General features: G+C 43.9%; 1 protein-coding gene across 1 annotated transcript in view; it reads left to right on the top strand.

The window, feature by feature from the left end:
• The window catches only part of Ogdh (oxoglutarate dehydrogenase Nc73EF), a 91,490-nt gene that overhangs the window by 18,938 nt on the left and 50,270 nt on the right, over positions 1-22,282 (top strand). Inside the window, exons 4-9 of the mRNA XM_089584167.1 lie at positions 6,345-6,445; positions 10,341-10,495; positions 12,915-13,061; positions 14,468-14,555; positions 17,231-17,339; positions 21,529-21,599. Of these exons, the coding sequence (XP_089440293.1) occupies positions 6,345-6,445; positions 10,341-10,495; positions 12,915-13,061; positions 14,468-14,555; positions 17,231-17,339; positions 21,529-21,599 (671 nt within the window). The remainder of the gene's footprint in view (positions 1-6,344; positions 6,446-10,340; positions 10,496-12,914; positions 13,062-14,467; positions 14,556-17,230; positions 17,340-21,528; positions 21,600-22,282) is intronic.

Below are 22,282 nucleotides of genomic sequence, written 5' to 3'. Positions count from 1 at the left end.
AATCCTTTCACATACGAAGTAAAGTCTCTGTCTCTTTCTTCTGTCAAGCCATGAAATTCCCCCACATCCTCATTATGTAGGTTTGCTTCCTTCTTGAGCTGTCGACAGATGCCCTGTTCTTTGAACTAACTTTTCAGCGTCCTTTGCATCATTTTGCATGTTTTTGGTATTGCCTTTTGTGCATATAAAGAACTGATAAGGTTGCATCACTTGTACAGTGGTACTAAGTTGTCATGTGCAAATAATGAAGTCCGGGAAGTACAAGCCTCTCTTACAAAACTTCACTCCTGTAGTAATTAGAAGTGGTGCAACTGAATTCCAAAGTCAGATTCACTTGTACACTTTGATGGATTTTGTTTCTGCTCGCCAAGTTGTGTTGGCGTTGAAGTTCAGTTGCAGCTGGCTCATTATATATTCATTTCCACCTCTGCCAGAAGGCAGGCTGTTCTACCGGTGTAACCTCTGCGCTTCATTTCTTCGACTTAAAATCACATGGGTGGTGTGTGTTCCTTGTTTGTGTTTGCAAGCCCATTACGTCCGTTTCTACTTGGAATGAGGCACTGCCATTAAATTAATTTAAAGTGGGCCTTCTGCAATGCAAGTTCATGCCTCTCCACCTCTTTTTGCCTGCAATGTTTCTTGCAGTGCGTATCAACTAGCAAGAACACGCATCTCTTTTGGGATTCCTCTGGTCTTTCTTTTCCGCGGGCGTCAAAGGCTTTCATTGCTTTTCAAATTCTCTGGTTTTCCTGAGCTGTTGTGAGGTGTCTTGCATGATTTTGTTTGTGCAAGGCATTATGTATGCTTTGTGACAGAGCAAAAGCAAAGATGGGTGAATTGCTGTGTGCAGTAAGGTACAGCTTTCTTTCGGGGCATTTGTAGCTTGGTGCAAAGTCGTATTGGTGATTGTGGGGAATCCCCCTGGGTAAATGGCATAGTGTGTAGCGAAGCAGTGATATGATGCCGTTGGTGTACCTGAGTGCACTGCAGAAAGTGATTACTTGCTTTTGGACTAGGAACAGTAACAAAGGTGCTGTGGTGATGTGGTGTCCAACATGTGGAGGAACGTTAATGTCTTTAAAGTTTGAAAGCCTTGCACGCGAACTGCGCGAGTGCTGGGGTCAAAGAACTCCTTGCCAGGTTCTTAGCAGGGTGCTCAGGGTTGCCATATACACGGAGCACTGCTCTTGCGTCCCCCTCTGCTTGTGGTGGTTGCAATTTCTTGTGGTCTGAGCATGCGCATGTCTCTGTGGTGTGATTCATTTCTCATTCTGTCATCTTTGTTCCGTTTACATTTTGTTTTGGTTCTCTTGCATCCGTGGCCTTTCTTTTTACCTTATCTCTCGATCAGTTCCTTGGTTGTAGTCTTTTTCTTTTCCACCACCGGACACGTCTTGTGCATTTTTAATGATTTGGGCCTCCATTCAACTCTTGTCAGACGAAACGGGCATTCGTCAATGCCTGATCAGCGAAACGCGCTTCAGCTAGTTGTGCCACCAACTGCTCATTTTCTCGCTGTGTTTTGGTCGGTGAATTCTGACTCAACACACTTTCCCGGTGGTGCTTTGACCACTTGCACACGTTAGCCAGCCGGGGGTGTGCAACTGTGGCAAGCTGCGGTCGGGTGGACAAGTGAGGAAGTACTCTTTCCCATGCGAAGCTGGAGCTCTGTCTCATTTTGTTGGCTGCCCCTTGCTGTGCTTTTCTTCCCACACTGCATCTGCAGATTCGGGGTCACTTCCACGCAAATCTTGACCCCCTGGGCATCACTGTGACCAAAGTTGATCCGATGGAAATTCTTCTCACCAACCACAACCTTGGTAAGGGGATGTGGCCGACTGGTGTCGTCGTTGAGAGCCTTGTCATTTCCCTTTTCTAGCGTATCCATTCCTTTTCTTTGGTTTTTTGGTGTGCCCTCTTGGCAGTAATGTTGTCAGGATTTTTTTTTTTTTTCAGTTGTGGCTATTAGTGGCAGTCTGCCGCATTGCTTTGGCATCTTTTATTTTGCGCTTTTCGTAAGTTTAGTCAACAGCTCATTGATTGTTGTTGAGTCGTGTTAATTTCCACGTCATTGCAGGGCTTTTTCTTCTCATCGTTACGTCGTTTGTAGTTGGTCATCCGTCCACTTGCCCCTTTTAATATAATGCTGTTCATATTAGGTAGACGTCCTATGTGATGCTTCATTTCATTATGTAATGACACTTGCTTGCAAACACAGCACAAAGTTCCATCTGTTTGCCCCTAAAGAGGAGCTAAAGTGGTATATTCGCAGTATAATATGTTCTTAAAAAGAAAATTTTATTACCGTATTTTCCGGTGTATAAGACGCGGTTTTTTTTTGAAAATCTTGCTCGTGCGTCCTATACAAGGGTGCGTCTTATATGCGAATTTTTCGGTTTTTTTTTGCGAGTTCAGAAATTACTTAGATTCATTTTCAAGCTTTTTTTACCGAAAAAATATCACTAGCAATGATGCGGTTGTAACACGGTTAATACTTCAATACGGAGACCGCCGTGCGCAACTTCTTTTAGGTGAACTTTATCATGAAACGGCGGGGATGACGACTTCCGTTATCACAAACACGCGACCGTTTCGGAGGCCCCAAGCAAAATTAATGTGAAATGCCAAAAGATTACGACAATCCTGTTTCTAGCCATTGTCAAGACAAGCCAGGACTAGCCGGCGTTCTTTTTTCAGCCACCCTTTGCAACTTTGTTTGCTTCGTGTACGTAGTGCGAAGAGAATGTTTCAGTCGCGTTGCCTCCAGAAACAGGCGAAGTTTTTGATAGTGCATCCGAAGGTGAAGACTTCCAAGGTTTTAAGTAGAAATAAAATGTTCTTATGAACATATGGAAGGGATTTTGGTTTCTTCTTTCTTTTTTTTTCTAAAACTTGGGATGGAATGGCGTGAGTGATGCCTTTTTTGACCACTTAGCGTTGCTTATGAATTTATCACAGGCACGGTGAATTTCATGATGGTCGCGCAAGCGTGTTTAATTGATCCTCACTAGCCTAACTGGGTAAACTGGGGTGCGTCTTATATACGGGTGCGTCTGATATACCAACTTTTTCAATGACAGCCTGCATATAAGGCGGGTGCGTCTTATACAAGGGTGCGTCTTATACACCGGAAAATACGGTAATCTAGTCATAGTTAGAAATTTTCAGGGCACGTGTATTTTTGTGTGCTGATTCTAGATATGTCATTTAATTTCATGTGAAATAATTCCTTGAGGACTTATGCAATTTTTATGCAAGTATTTTGCTAAGAGTTTTGAAGAAAATTTGCTGTGGGAAACTCGCTGAAATGTATGCCATTGGGTTCTCTTGATACCAAGGAATGCAATATGGGTAATATTATTGTCCTGGCTATCATAGAACTTGAATTATATGGCACTGAAGCTGCCACTTCAGAAACAGGAATATACACACTTTTCATCTCATTTCTGAAGCAACAACTTCAAAACCTTATAACTTGAGTTCTATAATAGGCAGGAAGACAATTTTACCCTTATCGCATTCCTTGGTGTCAAGAGAACCCAATGGTACACATTTCAGCAAATTCCCCACAGCAAATTTTTTTCAAAGCTCTTCACAAAATGCGTGCATAAAAATTACATAAGTGCTCAAGGAATTGTTTTACATGAAATTAAATGACATGTTTAGAATCGGCACACAAAAATACATATTCCCTGAAGATTGAACTTCAAGACCAGGCTCCCGCCTTAAAGAGGCTGCGACAAGTTAGCACTCGGGGAATATTTTGGACATGTCTTTCTTGATAGAGCGCTTTAGCCGGCACCTCACTGTGCTCAGTAGGTATTGTTTCATTTCTAGTTGCCTAAAAAAGCCTAAAGCACAGAAAGAACTTGAAAAATTTGAGGTTTTTAAAGTGGGGATGACATTGATTCAAATGTTTCAGATGCAGTTGTTTAACCTGATGGCTAGCGGTTGAGCGCATCTGCAAGTGTTTGCATTCTTTCATTTATTTGCTGTAAGCATTGCCAGCAGCTATCTGTGCAGGCCACTGCTCACACATGCAATGGGTGGAGATTTTTCGAATAACATCTTGCACGAAAGGCTTCTTTGCTTCAGCATTGCTTATGACTGGAGGCCTGGTCTATAGGCATAGCATCTCTTTTTGTTCTTTGCTTTTATGGTGTGTGGAAAAGTTAAAACATTAGCTTGAGTCAGGTCTCTGCAAATGCTTGAATATGCCACTTGCAGTGCTGTCGTATTTCATGGTTGACTCATTTTTACAATCAGGTTTAAATTGGCGGTTGTTCTGTGAAAGAAGACGGTCCGTCTTGGTGTGGGGTCCATTTTCAAAACTATTCTTCGATTTTCCATTTCAACTTGCAGTGGTGCCATTAGATGACTGCTCTTCTTACTGTCCACAATTTTTTTGTGATCAGTGGCTTTATGTTCGTGGTACACCTTGATGAACTACTTCGGATCCAATGCTAAGAACAGAGAAGTAACAAGCATGGCTGGCTATCAAAGCTGTGCTGCTGAAGGAAGTTATAAACTGAGATACTTTTGGTCTGTGAGATTGCAGAAGCTTAGGCTGTTCCGAAAAGCATGTTAGGGAAGAGCACTGAGCATGATTACAAATGCATAACACAGTAGCCTTCCAGTGTCCTTGATATATATACACTAGTAACTAAACAATAAAAAAAACACTACTAATTGGTGCTTACCTAGCCAGACAGATTTCTGTCTAAGGTGTTTGCTGCTAAGACAGTGTCATTCACTATTAGGCGACAGTTTTGAGCATTCCTGCCTGTGCGTACCTTTAGAACAAACATTAGAGCTGGTGAAATAGGTTTAAAAATGCTTTTTTATTCGCTTGTGTGCTTCATTAGTAATGTGGCGCTGGTGCTGAAGTGGCCAGACCAAACGGCTGGAGAAGAAAGCAGTGCAAGAAATGAGATGGGGGAGGAAGAGAAGATATGAATGCAGATGCCAACACATTTTTATTTCGATTGTGTGCTAATCCATCATTTTGAGAACTGTGATTTTTCCCTCCTTAGCAACCTAAAACATAGCCCTAACTGTTACCGTGTGATTAAAAAACATTGAATAAATTATTATACTTTGTAAAATTAACCAGAAAAACCCGAACTTCTGAACATTTCTACGAAAAACCCGATTTTTCATTTACTATCAAGTTGAAAAATAGTGCCCAATTTTTACCCCCCAAATTTGAAAAAAATATAAAACCTGAAAATGAAGAACCTTATATATACAGTCTGGCCAGCAGTTCTACTACATTATGCAAATAAAAAAACTACAGTATACTATGTTCACTGTCAGTTGGCATATCCAAATCAGCACCCTTCAGGTCATAACACTTCAAAGAAAAACCCATTCAATTTTAAACACATACATATTTGAAAACACATAGTTTAACACACTTCAGTTTGAAAACCAAAAATCTGTAAAACTTTTTTTCAGTGCCATTCAGAAATAAAGAGCATGCAATGACAAATGCATTCATAGAACCCCTTTTTCTGCTCCTCATTCTCCAGTTGTGTAGCAATATATCTGGTTTGTAACTTGGTGCATGCTGACTGGATATTTACTGCTACTGTGTGGTCAGAGTGTAGAGTTTCATTGCTGTTTGTGCTTTTAGTTTTAGGATCATTTCATTGGTGATCGAAGATACACGTGCTTAGGGGTGTGCTTGGGTGTTAGCGTTCTTTGAAATAGCACAGAAAGTTTGTTTGACTACCAGTCTGTACCCACTTTTTAGTGTCCACCCTCCGGTCTTTCCCGTCAAAAATTTAAGAAACATGCTGTTCAGGGCTTGGGGGCACATTGGGCAGTAAAATGCCTGAGAGCCCTGTGCAGGCTTCCTGTTTTTTTGGCGCATTATTGATTCATCTCATTTTTAAGTGGGAAGATGATCATGTTGCTGTATAAAAGACTCTAAAAGGTGTGGCCAATGTTAATCAGTTCCTTCAGCCTGAGCCTGCATGTTTGACGTTTTGAAAGGACGTTTGTTTTTATTTTGGACGAGGCGTGCAAATATACCGATTCCACGCATGGCTTGCCTGTGCTGTTCTGTTAACAAATGGTTAGTTGAGAATTTACTTTTTGGTGGTGCTGTGCTGAGCTCAGAATGCATGGGGGGGGCGTGTCATGGTAGGTGAAAGGCAGTGCCTCACTAGAGTGGTGCAGAACTATTAGTGGCCAATTTGCTGTCCTGCATGTGTTCCTCCACAGTTGAAAGAAGGAAATGTCGTGGCAGGAGTGCTTCATCTGCTCCTTGTCTCCTGATTGGGTGGCCACCCCTCGCCCTTCGGTGTGCGTGGGGTGTGTCCTCCTCTTGTTCTGTGCAGAGGAAAAAGACATGGATCGCCTGTTCAAGCTCCCTGCAAATACTTACATTGGCGGAGAAGAGAGCACCCTTCCACTGCGGGAAATCCTGCGCCGATTAGAGGTGGGTCAGCGTTGGCGCATGCAATCCCCAAGGAAGGGGCAGAAGTATACAGCCCACCTGGTTAGCTTCTGGGCCGTGCAGTGTGGCTGACTATCAGCACTCCAGAACTCTTATATGCAAGGGCTCATGTCCTCACCGCTCCAGAGCTTCATATTTCCGGGGTCACTATAGGAGTCCCACTGCATGGCTTTGAGGCAAACCCCTCGGGCTGTATATTTTTGACAGAGAGGCAGTACATTACCTTGTGTGACATGTAGAGACTCCAAATTTTAGTTGTGTGTTCTGTCTTCAGAATGGTGCACAACACATTAGAAAGCATTGACAGCCATATGGATTGCACCAGCAAGCGGTAAATCATCTATAATTGGATTTTTTTCTCGTGTTGCTTCTGTTTCAACAGCAGCTGTGACATGCAAGACACGTTCAGGTCGCGAGATGCATACAAGACCTGCAGTATGGTCACTGCTTTCTTTGTCTTAATTCTTGTGCAAGCCTGCTCAAGAGTTGGAAACTGCAATTATGTTGCAGTTTTTGCATGCCTTACATGACCTGAACGCATCTTGTACATTACAGCTGCCGTTCGGCTTTTGAAACCAAAGCGACACACAAGAAAAATTGAAATATAAATTATTCAGCTGCCATAGAGGAATTCCAAATTGTGGTTCACGTATATCATTGTCCAGTGCGTCACCCTAAAGAAAAAAATATGCATCTCTAACAACAGCGACCTGACGTTTCGAAGAACCCACGAGCTACCTCCTGTGAATGTGGAGTCGCCTGCCTGTGTTTATAAAAACCATGTCCTGCCTCCGCAGGCCTGTGCACTTGCTGTGTGAGTTTTCACGTATATCAGATTAAAGCTCAGGTTCACGGTGTGTGGTTGTACCTTGAGTTTGTGAAGTTCCTTCGCAGAGAGCTGCTCAAAGGGAACCTCGCTCATGCATGCACAAATTTGCTCTCCCTAGCAGTTTTGCGATAGGGGCAGAGAATGCATTCAGCCACTTAAAATTCCTACACGTCCAAGAATCTGCTGCATCGACTCCTTTAAAAGCACATTCCAATTTAACCCAGCAGGGCTTTTTCTGCCAAATGAAATAAGAAGCAGCTGGGGCTTACAGGTTGGGAAACTGAGAAGGAAGCACCTTGGAGCTGTTTTTTTACTTCTGTTAGCTGTGTAGATCATCAGCGTATCTGATGGGCTGCATTCCACAAAAGATGTGGGCCGTTTTGTGCTTGCTGCTGTAGGAACCACCACCTTGCAAGGCGTTATAAGCCAAATCTGACGGGATTGTTTGAGGAGCTACTGACTCTCCGATAGGGTGTGCAGAGCAGAGAAAAAATTTGTGATGTTCAGCAAGTGATTCAGTGATTGCGTCTGTGGCAGCGAGAAGCCCGAGAACAACTGTATTAGATCTGAATGACTGGTGTAGCTTTCTGTGCAGTCGCAGGTGAAGCGAACGGACGATAGAGTACGAGTTGTGTGAGCTCTGCGTTACAGAAAGCGATGTGCAAAGAGCAGTTTCTAGACTAGGTGAAATACAGACAGCACAAAATTGCAGGGATTGGAAGAAAACAGTAGGGATGACGTTAGGGGCTGTGTTGTTCCTGCTTTCCCTTGCCCTTTTACACTCACCGTGAATGTATTCCAACTTCTCTTGCTCTGTGTTATTCTATAGGACATGGACAGAAATGATTGAGCTCAGTTTAAGTGCACAGAACCAAAACCTCGATTCTGCGCTTCATATCTGTGCTCCCTTCACTTCGCTTTATTCACCTTAAAGACCTCATTCAGGGGGTATTACATGTGGGGCGGGTTAACATATTCAACAGTAACAAATACAAGTCATTGCATTGAAATATAAGTAGTTGCAGCATCTAAAAATGCAGATGGGCACGTGATGGCAGCGATATTGGTGGGGAGGGTATTCCAGTTCACAACAGTTCGGAGAAAAAGGAACCTGACAAAATTGCAGTTTGAGACACAGGCCTGGCAGCCTGAAACTGTTAAGCAGTACGGTGAGATATGTGGGTCAGATGAACAATGTAAGGTGTTTGATTCAGAGAGCTATAGGAAAACTGGTGGAGCAAACAGAGGCTGGCAATGTGGCAGCATGCTGCGAGGCTTTCAAGACTGGAATTCGTCTTCAGATCTGAAACGGTGTTTGCATACGAATGTGCAGAATGAACGAAGTGAATGGCACGGTTTTGAACTGACTCAAGTGCACTTGTTTGGTGTACCTGGTGTGGGTTCCATACAGCAAGTTTAGGTTTGACGAGGGTTTTGTAAGCCAGAAGCTTCACATCTTGCAGCGCATTACAAAAATGAAGTTTCATGAATCTTAGAGATCTGTTACCAGTTCGTATGATTGTAGTGATGTATCCTTGCCAAGAAAGTCGCTGCGGAGGGTGATATCGAGATACCTAAACAATTGGATGCGTTTTATAGATGAGTTAGCAACTGTACAAGAAAAGTAAGGGGGTTGTGTTGATGATGAAATGAGACGAGTTCACATTTTTTAGCGTTTAGCGTTATTAACCTGAGGTCACATCACGTGTGGATGCGGTTAAGGTCGTTTTGAAGGGCCATTTGATCAGAAATGTTAGTAACTGTATGATAAATCAGGCAGTCATCTGCGAAGATACGAATTTTGCATGATACATGCAATGCTAGGTCATTAATATATATTGGGAACAAGAGCAGGCCGTGCACAGATCCCTGTTCGGCGCTCGATTTAACAGGGAGAGCGCTTGAGGTGTGGTTGTTAATAGAACAGAACTGAGAGCTGTTAGCTGGATATTCTTTAATCCATTCCAGAATATTACGGTGAAAAATAAAAGGTTGAGTTTTAATAGGTGCTGGTGTGGTACCTCATCAAATGCCTTTGCCAAATCTAAAAATAATGCATCAGTCCTCAGGTTATGGTCAAGGTAAGTATGCAGATCATAAGTAAAGATTGTCAGTTGTATTTCGCAGGAGAGCCTTTACAAAACCCATGTTGAACGGAATGACGGAAGTTGTTTGAATCTAGAAAGTTTATGATATGGGAATAGATGACATGTACCATGATTTTGCAAGGCACACGGTTAAGGAGATGGGACGATCATTTAGTGGCGAATCCTTTTTACCTGATTTGTGGGCTGGAATGACCCTCTCCACCTTCCAGTTGTCCAGTAAGATTCTTGTCGACATTAATTGCGAAAACAGTAGTGAGAGATAGTATATTGTGGAAATGTGTTTGGTGTTTTCAATACTTTTGAGTTGATTTCGTCCACTTCGGCAGCTGATGAAAGTTTAATTCTGTTAGTAAGGTTTGTGGTGCCTTGCGAAGTGATTTCGATGGGTGACATTACTGGCAGTGTTACAGTAGGCAGAGTGGGCAATGGTGAGTCAGTTTTGCTTGTGAAAACAGACACAAAGGGTTAGATATGTCAGCACATTCAGTATCACTGGCTTCCTTGCCTGGTGCATTAGTTAGCGCGATGGTGCATGTTGCTTGCGAGTTTATTACTTCCCAGAACCTCTTGGGGTTTTTCGTTAGGATTTTTGATGGACCATTTTGAAAAAAAGCTTGTTTTTGTGTGAAAACCACGGTTTTTGTTGTTTCCTCGAGAATTGATATTGAGAATAAATTTGTTTGTTAGTTCTTTGATCTTGTTTTTGAAAACTGACCAGTTATCAATGACAGACCGGTGATGAAATCCAGAGTGAAAATGTGGCAGAAAGGCTTGTAGGTCATTGTTGATTTCTTCGTAATTTCCTTTGTCCTACATACGGGTGGTTTTCTTGAACGTTGAACAGCACATTTAGCTCTCACTTCGGTCACATATGTCTCACCGTGTGCCGTCCTCTTCGGGTATTGGAGTTGCCGTTCGTGTGTGCTCTCTTGTCCTGCAGAATGTGTACTGTACGAGCATCGGTGTGGAGTACATGTTCATCAATGACCTGGACCAGTGCAACTGGATCCGGGAGAAGTTTGAGTCGCCAGGCGTCATGCGGCTCAGCAAGGAGCGCAAGCGTCTGCTCCTGTCCCGGGTGGTCCGCTCCACCAAGTGAGCTCCCCCCTTCTCCGCTGCATGCACGACAGTTGCGCTGAAATGCAAGGGTCCGCCATGAGAACACTGTCAGCGTCATGTCTTTTTTTTTGTGCATCATTCTTCAGAAGGGTACAAACACCAAATTTTAGTTGTTCTCACTCTTTGTGTTTATGCACAAGGTATTAATTCGTGGACATGAACCACCATGTGGGATTCGCATGTGCCCGGCAAATGATTAAAATAATTGAAGTTCTTCTCGTATGTTTTTTTTGCTTTTACTTTCAGCAGTCTAATGGTGGTTATGACATGAGTTGGGTCTCGTGAAGCGTAGAAAAATCGGCAATATTATAGCTGCGTGTTCAATTGTTGCTGTTCGGGCCCTTGGGGGAAAACTGGTATAAGAGTTATAGTGAATGAACACAGTGAAGTAGCAATTATTTCATTTGTTTTTCTTTTTGTGCCTCACATGACCTGAAGTCAACTTTGACATCATCGCGTGTTGAAACCTAAAAGAATCATGCAAGAAAAAATTTGCGTGTAAATTGTTTAGCGGACATATGCGAATTCCACTGGAGAAAACGTGCAACCAAAAATTTAGTGTCCATGCTTCTTTAAGATGGGTGTAGGTGAGGAGAGCACAGGAGGGGCGGAGAAAATTGTGTGGTTCAAGTTCTGACTGCTCATATTGCACTGCCATTCTGTTTAACTGTGCTTTCTCAATCATTGCCGTAACTGGTGAACATTAAGCACTTCCGTGCATGCTGTAAAATAAAGAAGGGAAAACTAAAAAGAGAATAATGCAAAGAAATTAGTGCAAAAACAGAGACAAAGGACAAGTGAGGGGAGACATGTGACGATTAACAAGCACTACTACCAACTGTTTAAATTGGTAGTAGTACTTGTTAATCGTCATATGTGTCTCCTCCCTTGTCCTTTGTCTCTGTTTGTGCACTAATTTCTTTGCATTATGCGACAACAACTAGTCCGACCGCACGCCCTTCCAAAAAGAGCATGAAAAGGCGAAGGTTGCAGTGAACATGCATTTCTGACAAGAGTACTAAAAATTGAATTTCTGTCATCTTACTATTCATTTGATTGTTCACTCAGTCCTTGTAACTGCTATTAAATAAAAGAGCACTATAATACAGAGACAGATGCTAGTGGTTAATTTTTTTATTTTTTTTACAGTTACCATATTTTCTTGCACATAGCCCATGCCAAAAATTCTTTAAATTCAAATTAAAAAGTGTGCGTGCAGGTTTTATGATGCATGTCAAGACAACAAGCAGTCAACAAAGGGTTGTATGCTAAGGGACGGCCAACGGACTTCGTCCTCACACCGACTGTTTGCGTCCAGAGATAAGGCATCGCACTGTTTTGCCCATGTATCATCGATGCATGGAAGGCAGTTGCAGCTGACGTGGTGTGGAAAAGCTTCAGGATGTGCGCAGTTAGAAACAGCCTGGGCGGATAGGGAGATGGTGACATCTTTGACAGTGGCGACAAAGCCTTGAAAAGACGGCAGTGACAGCGTCAATTGAATGTGATGAATTTAGTATTACAGGGAGCTTTTCGAAATAAACTTCCTTCTGCAATATAATGATTACTGTCTGTCACAGTTTTAAAAGTGCCTAGCCTTACTTCTGGTAAATGTACTTGTTACAAGGGGATGTTTTAGAGTGTTAGCTCCGCTAATCTTGTTTGAGCCTCCGAGTTATGCTGATTCCACGGATAGAATCCAAGATGGTGGCCTTTGTAACAACGACATTATATACCAGTGGTTGCCATGGTAACTGAGGTGGTTGCATAACGGAATAAACTAACAGGTGGCAGCGTGATGCCTGAGCACCACAACTTGAAACTAAACAATGTCGATCCGGTATACATACTTGCTGTCTGGAAGGCATCAAAGTCGGGCCACTTAGTCCCGACGTTCGTGTAAAATTTGTGGGCCGACTGTTTGCCGCAGAATGTTCCAGATGGCGCCATGCGATTCGGCGTTTCGTGCAGCGTAAACTTACTAGTTAAGTTGGAGCCTAGCTCAAGGCAGGGATTCCAACCGGCGACCTATGTTCCCCCAATTCAACGTCTTTACGAATCTCCATATGAACATTGCGGCTCAACTGTTTGTCGCAGAGTGTTTGGGGTGTGGCATACGGTTTTGCGTTTTGTGCAGCATTTACTAGTTACATTAGTCTAGCTCGTTGCAGGGACTCGAACTGGCGACCTACGTTAGGTGTGTTAACTTAACACGCTTGATGTTCGATCGCTACCTTAGTGTCAGCTCTTTTTTTTCTTGTATTTTCGGGGGTTGAAATTAGCGGTGTGGGTTATACACGCGAAAATTTAGTAATTGTGCATAAAACATGTGTCTAGAGTTGTTCACCTTAGGCTATGAAGAATGCGAGCCCCATCTGTAAACTGTTCTATGCAGGTTTGAGGAGTTCCTGGCCAAAAAGTGGGTCTCTGAGAAGCGGTTTGGACTGGAAGGCTGTGAGGTGCTCATTCCTGCCATGAAGACCATCATCGACCGCTCCAGTGAGCTCGGCATTGAGAGCATTGTAATGGGTATGCCTCATAGGTGGGTATCTTGCACAAAGGAGAATCCTGGGTTTTGTCATGCACCAGAATAGCACTATAAGTTGGATACAACTAAAGTCTGCAGTGAAGCTCGGCCCACGTTCAAGACTGCTGCACAGAATTTTTCCACAACAAAAAAGTCCCCTTTTTTGCTGCTTAAGAGGGGATGAGGGTCTTAAAGCTGACCTTTTTATTTATAGCTAGAGTCTCATGAAGTTTTGCACACAGATGCGTTTTCTGTTTTGATTCCAAATATGTAATCATAATTGAGCTGGTGGCAATTTCTTACGTAGCTTTAATGAATATTCTCACTGCATTTTGTTGCTTTTAATTACATGAATTAATAGCCAGTGAATTCCCATACCCGATGACATTCTTACTTTTTTGTTTGGGCCATGTATAAATAGCAATTTACAATTAGCTGAACGAGTTGCAGTGTCAAGTACTGTGACCTTTTACTCTCGACATAGTATATCAGGATGACATCCCTTTAGAGAAAAACGAAAGAATGTCACCGAGTATGGGAACTCTCTGGCTATCAAATCATGTAAATAAAAGCAACAAAATGCTGTGGGAAAGTTCATTAAAGCTGCGTAAGAAATTACCTAATTACATTCCAGTCTTTGTAAGATTTAAGACCACCAGCTCAATTATGATTACATATTTGGAATCAGAAGAGAAAAACGCATCCGTTTGCAAAATTTCACGAGATTCTAGCTATAAATAAAAAAACTTAGTCCTCTAAACAAAAAGCTAATCACAAGAAAAAAATATATAAACTATAGAATTTTGAAGCCTGGCTTGTTTAATATAGTAAAACATTAAAGATCTGATTTTTGGCCTGCGGAGTAATACAGTATGCCGCAGACCGTGGCCCATTGTTACCAACTGCTGCTTTTTAAAATTGTGTCCTACTATAAATGACACATTTTTTTTCATCATTAAAAATGTTTGTTAGAAATTTATTAGCCTCTTTTTCAAGGCTCGTTTTGTATTCAGCTGCCTTGTTTGATAAGCTGACAACTCTTCACCACACATTTACCGTGCTGTCTAGAGACGAACGAGAATTATTGGTGCCTCACATGCTTTTTTTTTTAAGAGTGGTGGTGCACTTCCGTGCACATTTTATCCTCTCGCACCAGGATTGCCAGTTTGTTTTCTATTTCTCTCCTGCGTAGTGGCAGCATTTTTCTTTTTGTTAATTATAATTACTGCATAATTTGTGTGTAGTGTTGCGATTATAATCGTACTTTTGTGCCTGGACCCACATTTAACTCGGTGTTCTTCGTGGCACAATCAGTCGTTTCGACGGTAGTGTGTTGAGGAGGATGTTTCTACAAGTGAATGTGGCGTGTGTAGCAGATGTGTGTGATGCGACAGTGCCCCTGAATGTGTCTGCATGTGCAGAGGTCGTCTCAATGTGTTGGCCAACGTGTGCCGCAAGCCGCTCGAGCAGATCTTCACCCAGTTCAGCGGCCTGGAGCCAGCCGACGAGGTGAGGCATGTCTGCTGGCTCACAGTATGAAAGTCGGGGAAAAAAGCAGCGTGTAACCTACTTACTTGGAAGTACCACATTTGTGTTGCCCTCAGTGGGAAAGAAACTTGGGGCTTATCACAATTTTCCTAATATCACAATTTTCCTAACCTACACGAGTCCCTTCTAGTCCCTCCTGTGCGCACGTCATCCCGTTTATTCAACTCCATGAGCATCCAACGTTTACACGGATCAACTAATGCCTTTGACAAATCTTTTTTGCCAGCCGCTATTCAAGACTGGAATCGGCTTCCAGAATCGGTTGTCATTGAAAGCAATCCAGTAAGGTTTAAAGAACGTCTGGTGTGTTATCTTGCTGTATAAATGGTTTCATTTCCCTTTCGTGACATTATTTCTCTTTATGCTTTTGTTGTGTGTGTGTTTTCTTGTTCTTTTTTTTTTCCTTTTTTTCCCCACCAATGTGAGTCATGATGAATGTACTACTCCCCCCCCCCCTTATGTAATACCCCCTCCCAGGGGCCTTTAAGGGTCAAATAAATGATGAAATGATGACTCTAGCCCCAGTGAAATTAATGAAAGAGCTAAAGTAGCTGTGATTTCTTGTTGTTTGTATCGAGGGGGGAAGAGGGTCTTAAAAATTTTTATTAATGAAGTCACAAGTGTGAAATCTTCAGTGAAGATATCTTTAGTGTGCTGATTCCAAATATGTAATCTAATTTTATGTACAGTCAGGCTGGAATGAAACGCGAACAGAGCATGTCAAGAAAACAAAATATTTTACCTGCCTACTTTCAGCTGAAGTGTACAATTAGCCTGATTCATGTGTCTGGGCAAAGGGCCTACTGAAATGCATAATCGAAAATAGGTTGTAACGGAGTATCTCGCTGCAAAGCAGAAATGTATGACATATGCGTGTTCGCGTTTCATTCCGGCCTGACTGTACATCAAGTCCTTGTACAGTTATGCAATATGGTAAGTAATAATTTGTCGGGATTTTTCAAGAAATTTTGCTGCAAGGAACTTGCTAAGGCGCGTGCCACTGGTTTCTCTTGACATCAAAGAGTGCCATAAGGGTGAAATTGTCATCCTGCCCATCATAGATGTTGAGACTACAGGGCGTCGAAATTGTCACTTCAGAAACAGCGATGTAGATTTTAGAATGCAGCTTTTAGGCGCCATGTCGTGGGTTGAGCTGCTTCACCGTTGAAGGCGCAACCGAGCACGAGGGGAGGGCGGGGAGGAGAGGAGAGCAAGGGAGCATGCTCCTCTCCAGACTGGCAGTGCCTAGCGAATGAAAGTACCCCCACTCGCTCATAGATGGCGCCAGGGTGGTGTGCGCCGTCATTCATCTCCACTGCATAAGCGGAGGTAAGGGGGCTAGGGGTGAGGAGGTTTGTCTTTGGCAGCACGCGCCCACACGCTGCCTCGTTGAAGTTGCGCCACGCTTTGCTCCGTTGGCAGGCGATGCTGTGAAATGTGTTGCATGTGATAGATTGTCTGCATCACCTGTTGTCATCCTAGTATAAATCGTCTGCCGCCGAGAGGGCCCAGCAGTTCACGGTGCTGAAGCAGACAGAGCAGCGCTCAAATTTCGCATTAGGGAGTATCGTAATCCTTCTTAGAATTTCTCTTCTTGTTTCTGAAGCAGCAACTTCAAAACCCTGTAACTCAGCTTCTATGATGGTTAGGATGATAATTTTACCTTTAAAACCAATGGCACGCTTTAAAAACAACGAAGCAGACATGTGTCACTCGTGCTTCCTCAAGCAGTGCTTGTTCTCCTACTTTGCATTTGCTTAACTATGCAAATCTGCTGTAAATTTTTTTCATCTACACACTATTGGTAGCAAATCATTTATATCATATGTGAAGACACACATAGGTATGTATGGGAGGGGCTTAAAAAAATAATTGGTAATAAAATCAAATGAAATAATAAAAATAATAATGAAATAAAATACATTATCAAAAGGATAAGTAAAATTTTTCTCAGTATTGTTGTCAAGATATTGAAGCTTGTATTTTGTTCTTCCTGAACTTCAAAAGCATTTTACGTCATTTTGCTGGGTTTTAAGTAAAACAGTCACAATTGTTGCCCGTTTAGTACATTTGTCAAGGCGTGAAAAGAGTCACTATGCTAGTGGTCTGGGCTAGTTGGTTGTCATCTGTGGAAGTGGATGTCGGGTCATCTTTCACTGTCCTCGTTTGCTGCTCTGCTTCTCTGCCAAAGAAGAAATGAAAAGTAGTGCGGTATGCGTTATGAACATTGCTAAGCAATTCAGTTATAAATTATTGGCGCATCATCAGTACAGGCTGTACAAAGTGAAATGTGAAGCTTATGGAATTCATGCTTCCACTCAGGTTAGCTGGCTTGCACAGTGTACAATTAAAAAAGGGATTTGTTTTTTTTTTTCGCAATTTTGAAGGATGCAACCGACAGCGTGCGTGATGGGACACAGGCAAAGAGCAGAGAAGGAGAGAGGAAGGCTCTGCACATTGACAAGTTGACATCAGCACAACCGTAACTTGTTTAGCAGCTGTCGAGCTCTAGTTAGGCTCCTTCTGTGTCATAAAGGGAGGTTCAAGATTATGTTTGATTATGCCAAGACTTGCTTGATTTTGCTACTTGTCAGAGTGGCAGTTTGGTAACCTTTTTTTTTTTTCTGCCTGTGCAGGGCTCTGGTGACGTGAAGTACCATCTTGGTATGAGCCACGAGCGTCTCAACCGAGTATCAAACCGAAACATCAAGCTTGCTGTCTGTGCCAACCCATCTCACCTTGAAGGTAAAGGTCTTAAGGGAGTGATTTACTGAGATGTTAAGGTGGTGCACTACACCTAAGGCACCTTGAGTACATAAGTGATCATCCGGCTGCCGTGGTACCTCAGTGGCTATGGCGCTTGGCTGCTGACCCGAAAGACGCGGGTTCAGTCCTGGCTGCGGCAGTCGAATTTCGATGGAGGAGACATTCTAGAGGCCTCGGTGTTTTGTGCGATGTCGGTGCACATTTAAGAACCCCAGGTGGTCAAAATTATTCGGGAGCCCTTCACTATGTCATCTCTCATAGCCTAAGTTGCTTTTGGATGTTAAACCCCCATAAACTAAACCATCAAGTGATCATCCCAGTACTCTTTCTCAAGCCTAGTTTGCATGGTGCATTGTTGCCCATGCACAGTAGCAGATGTGACAATGATCAAAGGGCCCTACCACTATAATTGTGGACAGCTTTCTGTGGCTCTGCAGTCAAGGCTGGAGGACGGAAGCGTAAGTGTCGTTCCACAGCAGAGTATAGGTAGCCCTGAAGGTAGGGGTGCCCATCAAGTTTACAAAGAAGACTGTACCACACTTTTGAGCTCAACAAGAGAAGTACCTGGGGAGCCACCACCCCTCGCAGTCACTGGATTAGGCAGCAAGGGAGAAAGGGACAGTCAAGGCATTTAGTGTAGCCGAATCTTTGGCCCGATTTCTGGGGGAAGTCGAGGGAATAAGAGTAAACATCCCTCGTTTACTGGCTACATGGCCCCCCCCCACGCCAAACTCGTTCCCCTTAATGACGAAAGCAAAGTTGACTTCGAATTTAAGTCAACTAGGCATGTGCAAATATTTGAGAATTTCGAATACTCAGTCAAATAGTGAAGTATTCGATATTCGATTCAGTCCGAACTTTTATTGTTAAAAATCTTGTGGTATTCATCCCGAGTGAATAACGTTTCTGAAACTCTTGCTGTGTGTGGTTTCGGCTCAGCCTGCCTCCACCGGGATGGCACCGCGGTGCGCGCAACCCAATCCCCAACTCTGCACTGCATGCCTGCACTCCCGCACATATGCCTCTGGCGTTCTGCGCATGCTCACGGCAACTGATGCACGCAAGCAAGCACGATGCCCAGATCTGTACCTACCTGCATTTACAGCCACACTACCCACTTGTGGCATCCTCAGGGCGATATGCACAGTGGCTCGCCGCGAAAGCAGATCGTGCTGTGCTATTAAAACAACAGAACACAACGAATCAACTGGCCTACGACTAGTATACCCTCCTGTGCTGTGCTAAATCTCTCTTATCATAAGAAACGAGACTTCCTTGACATCTGCGGAACGATTCTGAGCTCACCGCTCGTGCCACAGCTGCTCTTCTCCACTTGAAATTTGCTAAACAAGTGCAAGCATGAAGGGAAGCTTGGACGAGGCACAGGGAGATTGGTGCCCCTTTCTGATGCCTGATGCAGGGTGGCGTGGGGCACGCGGTGTGTACACCTAGCAGGTGTCATGGAGTCGCCGCTTAAAAGCAACGGCTGAGCAACAACGCAGTCGTATTTAAGAGCAGCAGTTGGGGGGCTCACATGTAGTTCTCTCACCCCCACAGATACTTCCACAGATCAGCCACTGCCAATGTTTTCTGCACTACAGGAACCTTAACGTTGTTGTGTTAATACGTGCGTATCGACTCATGTTGAGTGTTGGCAAGCTAGGGCTGCACGGGGTGGAGAGGCCCCCTTCCTCTTCCTGCAGCCCTAGCTTGCCGAGGAAGATGTAAGGCATGTCTGCAGCGTGCTCCTTGGTGCATAGTTCTTCGAAAACTCATGCCCACTCGTCTTTCGTTCATTGACTTGGCCAAGTTTTCTCTGAGTGCTTTACTTCCCTCAAAATGTTGCCATCACAGCTCATACATGGCTTAGGATGTCAGAAAGCAACCTATTGTGAGCTATGATGTAATGGCAAGGGCAACTATTCGGGGCTAATGTAGATCAAAGACAATTCAAGAGCACACCTTTCAACACTTCCATGTTCTGAGGTGGTGACTGATTATGCCAAAATGAAGCAACCAAACTACCATCCACCACCAATGGTCCTGTGGCTGCTGTGGCTGCGGTTTTGAATTTCAGTGCAATGCACCCGAACTACAAAAGTTTTCGCTGAGACCACCTATCGCTCGTTGAGGAAAATGACTGCCAGCGTTAGCGCATTGCGTAGGCAGCGACAGTGTGCAGTTCGAAGTAATGGCGGCAGAATCGATTTCATCAGTAGGGTCAAAGCAACCCAGTGCGATGGCCCGGAGCATCCACCTCACCCACTATAATGAAATGCGGTCGCTGCGGCCAGGATTATATCGTCCGATGTTGGGCTCACCTGCAGAATGCCAAAGCTGTTAAATTAGTGGCACTATGTACAGAATTATGCACACAAGGAACCTGCTGCTACCCGCAAATAGGCCGAAACAACCTTCGGTGCCCCACAAAATACCTATAGCACAAATAGGTTGACTCTGGACTCGAGTAGCTTCCCCTCCCCCTCTTCCGATTCCATCATTTTCAATCCCTGGCTTGTCTGAGATCACCTAAAAAATGGATGCTGAAAGGTAATATCAAAACCTAATAATAGGCATGTGTGAATTGGGGTTTTTTGAAGCAAATAATTATCTTCAAATAATTTCGAATCAAATATTTTGAATACTTCTGGCACACAAAAATGCTGAATGGCAGTGCAGGCATTTTGAGACTTGCATATTTTTGTGATGCACAAGGCCATTACATGAGAAAAAGAGAGTTCATTGAAGCTTCTTCACACTCATTGAAGCTGCGTTGACTTTTGGCAGATGTCGGAAATTGGGGAAGGCGACCTGCACACTCGTTGAAGCTGTATAGACTTTCGGCAAAAATGCCCGTCGGTAATTGGGGAAGTGGCGTGAGACCTATCTGTGGGACCGCCAACTGCTGGTCTCATTTGCAGTTGGGTCGTTGCACAGCTGTTGCTCCATCGACATCTACGTGCCGTGTGCCACCCATCTCCCTGTGCCTTCTGCTAGCTCCCTCTTGTGCTCACACTGTCGCACTTCAGTAGTGAATTTCATGCGTAGAAGAGTGGCTGCTGCAGCTGCAGTTGGATCAGATCTGTTCCGTGGAGGTCAAGGAGCCGTGCGTGTTCCAATGGAGAGGTATCGCATAGTGCGATCTGCTGGGAGCCACTGTGCATGTGCAGACCTCAAAGGTTCCACAAGGTGGCGCCAGGTGCCGGCTGACTGTTTGCACACCTGCCACGTCAGGTACAATTCGCATGTGCATCCTGGCGGTGCGCATAAGCAGAAAGCAGTATGCTAAGCCTCTTGACTGATGCACACTGCCATGCTGGTTCCGGTGCAAGTGCACTGCGTGCAGTATGGGCGTGTACAAACATGGGCGCCCCGCGCATGTGCATACACAGTGGAGCACTAGCATGTTGCATAGAATCTGGACTTTGGCTGTGCGCATGCCACGGTGCCATCCCGGTGAAGATGCGCTGAACTGAAACCACACGAAGCAAGGGTTGCAGAAACGGTATTCGTTTGAGATGAATACTTCGAGATTTCGAATACCAAGCATTCAGATTGAATCAGATATCGAATATTTTACTGCTCGACTGAACAATTGAAATTATTGAATACTTGCACAGGCCCACCTAATAGTCATACAGCTATCTTCGTTTAGAGGTGTTAAGACTGAATAAACAAGGTCTTGTACGCAGCTCTGTGCAGCTTGAAGGTCACTCTGGTTATAAGAGACTCACCTATGGTTGTAATAAAAGTCTGCTGTTGCAGTAACTTCTTCTGCAACACACCAAAATCTTGGACTCTATCAGGATCTACTGTATGAGATTATACTGTAATGGGTCAAAGACCAAAGCTCTATCCTTTTCACAATTCAACATTTACTTGGTGGTTCATTTTATCTTGGGCACCACACGAAGGTAATGTAATCAGATGTGGTTGGGCTCAAAATTCACCATATGCCGTGAGCTCGTGGGAGTTGAAAACTTGGGCAGAAACATCCATGTGTATCTTTCTTGCGGACGAAGGGGGGGGGGGGCTCTTTGTCACATTTACTGGTATGCCTTTTTTATGTACATACACCTTGTGCCTGCAGTGTAGAAAGAGAAACGTTACTGTTAGAACGTGTGCGTGTGGAAGATTGAAACTGCCCATTTCCTTTTTTGCGCTGCAGGTGTGGATCCGGTGGTGCAGGGCAAGACTCGTGCTGAGCAGTTCTACCGAGGCGACACGCAGGGCAAGAAGGTGGGCTTCGAGTGGCATTGCGGGGGTTGAATTCCTGCAGTGCGGTTTTATTGCAGATTCATTTCCAGAACACTGCCTTCTGACGCTGTGGTGCAGGGGCTCTCAAACTTCTTGGGGTTCCCAGAGCGCCCGAGTCCACGTGTGCCTCAACCCCCCCCTTTTCTTTTACCCACCTTTCTGTGGGTCTAATCACTTTGTAATGGCTCATTGTTGACTGTGTTAGTGTACGGGTGGCCATTATATGGGCATTTCTTGAGGTGCCATGACTCTGCATGCATGTTGGCCTGGAAGGGATGGGAGCTGAGACATGGGCTTCCCATGGATAAAAGATAGAGAACCCTCCTTGTAGTGGTAACTGGTGTCTTTGGCGGTTTTGGGAAGTTGAGGCTGCTGCATTCTATTGAGCGGCAGAGTTTATTTTGTTTTTTTAAGGCTTTTTTTTTACTTCTGTGGCTTCCAGAATATGTGTACAGTGAACTCCCTTTAAACGAAATACAACATGGACATGGAAATTTGTTTCATTTATTGGTAGTTTTGTACAAGGGTTGTGACCCCCCCCCAAACAAACTATGCAACGTCGTTTGCTTCTGTTTGGCGTGCCGCTGCTTCACCTAGTACGTATTCATCTTTGGTAGGCTGCATGTGTGCTCCAAGTAGCCCTCTTAGTGGGAGTACTGCGGGAG

Source organism: Amblyomma mixtum, chromosome 3 (genome assembly GCF_055824585.1).
Source record: "Amblyomma mixtum isolate Tamu chromosome 3, ASM5582458v1, whole genome shotgun sequence".
In the NCBI taxonomy this organism is placed as follows: Eukaryota; Metazoa; Arthropoda; class Arachnida; order Ixodida; family Ixodidae; genus Amblyomma; species Amblyomma mixtum.
Note: the sequence above shows the minus strand (reverse complement) of the source record. Positions and strands in the feature narration are given on the sequence as shown.